Source organism: Saccopteryx leptura, chromosome 4 (assembly GCF_036850995.1).
Source record: "Saccopteryx leptura isolate mSacLep1 chromosome 4, mSacLep1_pri_phased_curated, whole genome shotgun sequence".
Taxonomy (NCBI): domain Eukaryota; kingdom Metazoa; phylum Chordata; class Mammalia; order Chiroptera; family Emballonuridae; genus Saccopteryx; species Saccopteryx leptura.
Window position 1 is genome coordinate 108327035 of NC_089506.1, and position 8765 is coordinate 108335799.

Sequence of the window (8765 nt, forward strand, 5' to 3'; positions counted from 1 at the left end):
AACAAGCAAGTGCATACCGTGTCCAGGATGGCCCCCCACCGATGCGAACCCTGGAGTTGATTGGACCAGGCTTCCTAAGAAGAGTGAACTGCACTGCTTGGGGTGGCCAAGCGTGCAGATGGCGGGGTCGAGTCGGGGAGCAGGTTGCAGAGGGGGAGGTACATTCATGGGGAAAGAGAGCCAGCCCTGCATTTGCAGAGAAGTACAGCTAGTGGAGAGGACATTTCTTTAATGGCGTCATGCAGAAACTCAGGATTTGGGGTAAGTGCTTTGCAGTTGGTGAGTTCTCTGTCCTCACACCCTGCCTCTTTCCTCACATACTAGTTAGCTGTCATCGTTCGAGAGCTGACTCTCTCAGAGCACCAGCGGTGCCTGTAGTTGCTGCACGGCCCCATGGACGGACCATGCTTTCCTCTGCCTTGACCACTCTGGGCAGAGACTTCCAGACATAACATCGTTAAAGAGCAACACGTACTCTTACAAGATTTACCTATTCTGCACCCCCACTGCCCATCCCCCTGGAAATCCTAGCTGCTTTAGTGTCCTGCCGGCTGTGTGAAAAACAGGAATTTATGTAACAAGCCCTACACAGAAAACCTTTTCCTGATCGGAAATTTTTTTTTTAATTGTTGGCAGAGTTAAGAGACAGCTCTGTTACTCAAAGAGTGACCTCAAATGTCCTCTTAGAAAAATATGTGGTATGATGTTTTGATAAGTAAGGACTTCTGTGGGACCTTTTTGTTTTTTTTAGTCTTAATGACTGAGTTAATGTATGTCTCATTTGAGTTGGTGAATGCTTTCTGATTTTTGTGTGTGTGTGTGTGACAGAGACAGAGAGAGGAGAGAGAGGGACCAGACAGACAGGAAGGGAGAGAGATGGATGAGAAGCATCAATTCTTCATTGCGGCCCCTTAGTCTCAGTTCATAGATTGCTTTCTCATATGTGCCTTGACTGGAGGGCTACAGCAGAGCGAGTGACCCCTTGCTCAAGCCAGCGACCTTTGGGCTCAAGGCAGCGACCATGGGGTCATGTCTATGACCCCGCGCTCAAGCCGGTGACCTCAGGGTCTCAAACCTGGGTCCTCTGCCTCCCAGTCCGATGCTCTATCCACTGCACCACCACCTGGTCAGGCTGCTTTCTGAATTTTTAAAAAATATGTTATTGTCGTGTATTCTGCAGTCATATTTAATATGTCCCCCTATTTCATTTGCAAATGATCTAATCTAATTATAAATTTGGAGGAGTGGTGCCACCCCAGTCCCCCAGTCAGTGAACACAGTCTGGAAGCTACTACTTAGGAGGGTCTTTCCCCTTTATCACTAATTCACTGTGACAGGGACAGAAGTCAAGCTTCCTTTTTCTTCATTGTATGTTATCTGTGTGTTTGCTGTGTTCAAACAACAAGGTAGTCATGTTGGAATAGTGTATAAATGCCCAGACTTTCACCATATAGAACGTGTCACAGGGTCCGAGTACTAAGCTCCATTATGGCCTGACCCAGGGACAGGCTGGCTTCTCTGAGGAGGAATCTGGAACTTGGTTTGCTGGTGTTTGTTGGCACTGCAGGTGAGGCTGTGTCTCTGGGCGAGTGCACACATGCATTCAAGTAAAACCTTCCCATGAGGGAGTGTCCAGGTAGTGGAATAGGACATTAGAGAAATGCAGGGCTCTGCCTCTTTTAGGGAAGTCTTGAAGTGGATAGATCCATAGGTGAGAAGGAAGAGGAAAGTCTTTAGAACAGAAGGAGCCTCCCTGTCAGGTGACACACCTGCCCAGCATCCAGGCGGAAGACCCCGTTGAGGGCCATGTCCAACCCGCACTCTGTGTGCCCTGGCAGAGGGCCTGTCACATAGCTGCTCTGTCACAATCTGTGGGTGGCATGTACTAGATACAGTAAAGAAGGTCAGAAGGCATTCTGAAATGTGGATTTCTCGGTTTTGACTGGCCTCATTCTGGCTTTTAAATCTCCTTTTAGAAAAGTGAGACCACCTTTTCTGCCTTCTTTTAATAAGAAAAGCCTTGAGCTTATGGTTTGTGTTAGAGCTCCGGCCTTGTCCTGCCACACACAGGCTTTGTTCTGGCTCAACAATTGTTATGTCGATGGCATGAATTGTGGGCATTGTGACTGCATCCCTGGGTGACCGCAAATCCAGAGCCTTATGGTCAAAGGGGCCTCGGGTCCAGGGGCTAGGTCCGCTGAGCCTGGCACCCACGTGGCAGAGGAAGCCGGGGAAGTCTGGGAGCCATGCACTCAGCCCTGCCCCCAGGGTTATCAGACTTGGAGAACCCCGCTCCTGGACTTGGGGTGGGGGCCTTGGTGGTGGACACTGCTCAGTGAGCGGGTAGTGAGTCTGCTGTGTGTCCTGTCCTGTGCTGCAGGCAGAATGCTGTGAGACAAGGTCCTCTGTCTCAGGAGCCCACTGTCCCTTTGCTAAACGTCCCAGAGGCTCCAGCTGCTGGCAGTCCTCGTGTCCCGTAGGGGAGTCAGATGGGGGCTTCCTTGTTTGCAGCCCAGCTTCGCTTCCTATGCTGGGATTGAGGCTGTCTCCAGCCCCTTCATCGGTTGTTCAGAGTTGTGGGTTTGTATCTGAACTACCTGTCAGCTCCTACTCACACCCCAGGGAATAGGAGGATGGGAGTGGGGCTCAGACGGATATGCGGTGTCCCCAGACTTGGGATCTACTACATTCTTCTCAGTGGCTCTTACCATGACACCGCTGAGCATTTTACATGCCATAACTCATTTAATTCGTATCACAGCTCAAGGGTCTATTATTTTATGGGAAACTCAAGGCCCATAGGCACCAAGCATTTTCATGAGGTTATGTAGCCAGTGAGTAGTAGAGCTGACTGTCCTAGGGGTATCTGGGCACTGACAGTCATGGAGCTGTGCTCCACAGGTTGAAGCTCCGCCCTCTGTACTCCACCCCGTACTCCTTTCCAGGTGGGGTACCTGGGCACTGACAGTCATGGAGCTGTGCTCCGCAGGTTGGAGCTCCGCCCTCTGTACTCCACCCCGTACTCCTTTCCAGGTGGGGTACCTGGGCACTGACAGTCATGGAGCTGTGCTCCGCAGGTTGGAGCTCCGCCCTCTGTACTCCACCCCGTACTCCTTTCCAGGTGGGGTATCTGGGCACTGACAGTCATGGAGCTGTGCTCCACAGGTTGAAGCTCCGCCCTCTGTACTCCACCCCGTACTCCTTTCCAGGTGGGGTACCTGGGCACTGACAGTCATGGAGCTGTGCTCCGCAGATTGAAGCTCCGCCCTCTGTACTCCACCCCGTACTCCTTTCCAGGTGGGGTACCTGGGCATTGACAGTCATGGAGCTGTGCTCCGCAGGTTGAAGCTCCGCCCTCTGTACTCCACCCCGTACTCCTTTCCAGCTTGTCTTTTTGGACAGAGAATAACTTTGGGTTCAGTGTCCTTATTTTAGTTGGTACATTGTGCTATGGTTCTTTTGGGGAGGTGGGGGTGGCAAATAACACTTGAATTTAAAATTTTCTTCTTTTAAGGAGTCAATTCAACTTTCTAAAATAAAAGGAGACTCCGTTTTTCCTTATATTGACCTGTATTTACCTAATGGACTTAAAGGATGAGTCTAAGTCTTAAACAGTTTAACGGTTTTCAGACTTTTAATTTTTGACCAAGAATATATGCCGCTTCATTTTTTTTTATAATCATGTAGGCCTAGAAGTGCAGAACTTCTGACTGTAAGTAAATGGCACATGTGTGCAGTCTAAAGAGAATTGGCAGTAGTTTTATGGGTAAGAGAATGGAAAGAGGGTTTGATAGTGCTTTGTTAGGAAGTACTGTTTGCATTGCACTGTCTGTAACTAAACAAAATTCAAGTGGTTTTAAAACCGGTTCCTGTAATATCTCTATAAAAGATAGTTACATAAACGGAGGTGTGTATAATGCATATTTAATTTTGTTCCCTTATTAAGATACAGATACTGTTTTTGAGATAAGATCCTATTTTGCCTGTACTTGTTTGGGCCCTTTTGTAGTGGGGTTCAGAACCACTGTGACTGTATGGATTGGAATCTGTACTTGATATAATTGGAGAAGTACTTGTATTTCTAACACGATGTTTTGCCTTACAGAATTCAATTCGTCATAATCTGTCCCTGCACAGCAAGTTCATCCGCGTGCAGAATGAAGGGACTGGGAAGAGTTCCTGGTGGACGCTCAACCCAGAGGGAGGCAAGAGCGGGAAGTCTCCCAGGAGAAGAGCTGCGTCCATGGACAACAACAGTAAATTTTCCAAGAGCCGAGGCCGAGCTGCCAAGAAAAAGGCCTCCCTCCAGTCTGGGCCGGAGGGTGCGGGGGACAGCCCAGGGTCTCAGTTCCCGAAGTGGCCCGCCAGCCCTGGCTCTCACAGCAATGACGACTTTGATAACTGGAGTACATTTCGCCCTCGTACTAGCTCAAATGCTAGTACTATTAGCGGGAGGCTTTCCCCCATTATGACCGAACAGGATGATCTCGGAGACGGGGATGTGCATTCTATGGTGTACCCACCATCCGCCGCCAAGATGGCATCTACTCTACCCAGTCTGTCAGAGATAAGCAATCCCGAAAACATGGAAAACCTTTTGGATAATCTCAACCTCCTGTCATCACCAACATCATTAACTGTTTCTACCCAGTCTTCACCTGGCACCATGATGCAGCAGACACCTTGCTACTCGTTTGCACCACCAAGCACCAGTTTGAATTCACTCAGCCCAAACTACCAAAAATATACCTATGGCCAATCCAGCCTGAGCCCTATGCCCCAGATGTCAATGCAAACACTTCAGGACAACAAATCGAGCTATGGAGGTCTGAATCAGTATAACTGTGCACCAGGACTCCTGAAGGAGTTACTCACTTCGGACTCTCCTCCTCATAATGACATCATGGCACCAGTTGATCCTGGGGTGGCCCAGCCTAACAGCCGGGTTCTTGGCCAGAATGTGTTGATGGGGCCTAATTCGGTCATGCCAACGTATGGCAGCCAGGCATCTCATAACAAAATGATGAGTCCCAGCTCCCATAGTCATCCTGGACATGCTCAGCCGGCCTCCGCAGTGAACGGGCGTGCCTTGCCCCACACAGTGAGCACCATGCCCCACAGCTCGGGCATGAGCCGCTTGGCTCCAGGGAAGACAGCTTTACAAGTGCCTCTGCCCCACCCTATGCAGATGAATGCCCTTGGGGGCTACTCCTCGGTGAGCAGCTGCAATGGCTACGGCAGAATGGGCATTCTCCACCAGGAAAAGCTCCCCAGTGACTTGGATGGCATGTTCATCGAACGCTTGGACTGTGACATGGAGTCCATCATTCGGAACGACCTCATGGATGGAGATACATTGGATTTTAATTTTGACAATGTGTTGCCCAACCAAAGCTTCCCGCACAGTGTCAAGACGACGACACACAGCTGGGTGTCAGGCTGAGAGTGAGTTAGTGAGCAGGTAAGATCACTCCAATATCAAAAGACCTGAAAACAAAACTTGAAAGAGAGGGACCGTGAGGACAGTGGCTTGCCATGCGTCTTCCATGGTTGGGACTTTTTTGATGTCAGTTGGCTGCCTCTTTCAGACACACCTTTTTGTCTTCATTCTTCACACTTTTTACAGCTTATAAATTTTCCTTTTGAGTTTAAGCATGAGATCTTCCTGTAACTGCTTTTAAGGTTTTCTTTTGATAGATGCTGCATCTTTTTAGTAGCTCTTCAGTAAATGAATACATTGGTATAAATCAAATAAATCCCCCATTGAGTGATTTCAGAGCTGTTTGAGAAAGCTCTGACTACTAACCCCCACCCCCACCCCAGTATGTCTGTAACTCTAATATGTTAAGTTGAACTGATTTTAATTTGGCTCTATTTTTATTGTGTGTATGTGTTTTTTTCCCGCTCCTTAGGCTACACTTAAAAGTACTTCAGATGGTCTGACAGCAGGAACTGAGAGAAGTCCAAAGATGTCCTTCACCCCATCTTTTCGTTTTCTCGGAAAAATAAAAAGCCAACCAACCAAAAAAAAAGAAGTTTTTTCTTTTCCTTTCGTCAGACTTGGCAGCGCGGACACTTTTCCTGTGCAGGATGTTTGCCCAGTGCTGGCAGGTTATGTGCTGCCGTAGATAAGGACTGTGCCATTGGAAACTTCATCACAATCAAGTGCCAAACTCACCACATAACTGCAGAAAAGACTTCTGGATCCTGGTGTGCTTTCAAGTTTTGTATATAAGCAGTAGCTACAGAATTGTATTTGTGTGTATTTTGTTTTTTTAAATATCCATTTGATCCAAGGAAAGTTTATACTCTTTTTGTAATACTGTGGTGGTCTCATGTCCTTGATAAGTTAAACTTGTTTGTACTCCCTGCGCTCTGCTGAACGGACGAATCGCAAAGAACCCAGCTCTCCGTTCTGCACCTCCACTGAACAGCTTTGGGCCTGTTCATGTCGCCACAAAATTCACATGAGAACCAACAACCTGTTACCAATCTGCTGAATTAACAGACTTGTCAAACTCCTTTGGGAAAAAAAAATCAAGTAAATGCCAGCCTTGTACAGGTCTTTTCTATTTTTTTTGTTTGTTTATTTTGTTACTTGCAAATTTGTACAAACATATAAATGGTTCAAATTTCCAGATAAATGATTTTTGATGTTACTGTTGGGACTTGAGATCATTTTTGGAATAGATATTGAACTGTAACGTTTTCTTAAAACTATAGTCTACTTTGTTACAGTATGCTTGTAAATTTGTGGAATCCCAGATACTTGATATAGCATCCTTGATTTTTGTTTTGTATTCTAACTGGATTAGTACTAATTTTGTACATGCTTAACTGGTTTGTACACTTTGGGATGCTGCTGGGTGATGTTTCTGACTAATGCTAAAAGCATTGTAATTATTACTCAATATTTCTGGCCCACTTATGGCAGGAGAGTGATGTATAGTTAAGGACATTCTGCGTTTCATGTTTAGGAGAACATGTTATGTTTTTATGTATGTATTTTAGAGAAATTACACCTGCTTCTGTTATTCTGTGAACTAAGTGTACTACAAAACATGGAGTGTCTGACAGGTGCCTCTCTGCCTGTCATTGCAGTTAGTCCTGGGGGTCCGTGGAATGTCTGTAGATCAGAATGGACGTCTGCATCTAAAACAGGACTCCTTTCTCCAGCGGGGGTTCTGATCAACAGCCATTTTAAGTTGAGCTTCAGCTGGAGCTTTTTTTCATAACTCCTTGCTCCTGTTTTGGTCTTGATGGAGGTTGGTTTTACCACTGCCTTGAAGGGTTATGTGAACATTCAGTCCTTCATCCCTCTTTCCCTTCTGTCCTGCAGATTATATACTACACCATGGAAAGCAAGCCCAAAGGGGGGATTTAAAAGTGGGACCTCAGTGATTTGTAGAATGCTTTGTGTTCATGAGTACAGATGACTACCAAATTGGGGCAATAAATTTGAGAATCAGCAAGCCAGCTGCTAGTTGTTTATTTGAATTCATTTCAAAAGCCTTTGCATAAGTTAAGGTTTTCTTTAGCCTTTAGCAACCTGAACTGTAATTCTGATCATTATGTATTCATACTTTACTGTTACCTGTAACTGACACACAAGTTAACTGGAGTTGTGTCCCACTGACAGCATTGGTATTTTCAAGCCGTGTGGATGCCCGAAGTTAGCACAATAAAAGGCACCGCCGAACAAAAGTGTTCCTATTGCCTGCTTGAGAAAGCTCTCATTTCTATGTACTTAGCCCAGATCACATTTGCTTTGTCCTGTCTGAATTGCATCTCTGTTTGCTTGGTTTTTACTACATGTTTAACAAGAACACAAGTGTCCCTGATCAGTTTCCTACAGGAGGCCAGCTCTATGGAAAGCTTCTCATTGTAATTTCTACAATTTTGAAAATTAGTTAAAAAACCACCTCTCACCATTTTCATTGTTGGCCACTCCAAAATCTGTCTGGTTTTAGAAACCCTAATGCCTCTCAGGAGTGCCTCCTGCGGGTGGAACGGAGCGTGTGGGTGCAGAGGGCTGGTGTCTCTGCTTCCCCGCCACCTGCCCTTCTCCTCCGTGAGCCTCGGAGACAGCTACAGCCAACATCATGGTTAAATTCTTACCGCCTCTTAGTGGGACTTTGAAAAAGATGTTTCTTCCTCCCAAGTCTGTGTAAATATCTTTTTTTTTCCTTTCAAATTTTCCTTTGTGTTGAAATTCTGACCTAATCCTGGGTAGCCAGCTCTCTGAGGTACAACTCCAGTGAAAGGCACCTTGTCTATTTTGAAAACGTTGTGTGACCTCTGGTGATTCTTCTTCTGTATGAGTACTGACTTTCTGGAGTAATTACTGTAGTGTATCAGTTATTGTACATGATTGCTTTGTGAATTGTGCAAATGATATCACCTATGCAGCCTTGTTTGATTTATTGTCCCTGGTTTGTACTGTTATTAAAAGCATATTGTGTTATAGAGCTATTCAGATATTTTAAATATAAAGTATTGTTTCTGTAATATAGGTGTATGGAATATATTTAGGTAACAGACACATTACATGGAAAGTTCTGCTTTGACAAACTGACAAAATTAATCAGCAAATGTTATATCCCAGTGAGCAGTAAATCATGGAACGTCCCAAGAAGAAAGGGACACTTAAAATGGAAACAGTTCTCCAGTACAGTTTAGCCTTGTCCAACTACTGCGTCTGTGTTACCTGTCCTCCCGCCTCCCCAAAAGTTTTATATTCAGCTCTTAAGAGTTCTTAATTTATA

At 45.8% G+C, this 8765-nt stretch overlaps 1 protein-coding gene across 1 annotated transcript in view; it reads left to right on the forward strand.

The window, feature by feature from the left end:
- FOXO1 (forkhead box O1) overlaps positions 1 to 7909 on the forward strand; it is a 93587-nt gene extending 85678 nt beyond the window's left edge. The window contains exons 2-3 of the mRNA XM_066380967.1: positions 4106 to 5461; positions 5913 to 7909. Coding sequence (XP_066237064.1) covers positions 4106 to 5443 — 1338 coding nt within the window. The 3' untranslated portion in view covers positions 5444 to 5461; positions 5913 to 7909. The remainder of the gene's footprint in view (positions 1 to 4105; positions 5462 to 5912) is intronic.
- The last annotated feature ends 856 nt before the right edge of the window (positions 7910 to 8765 follow it).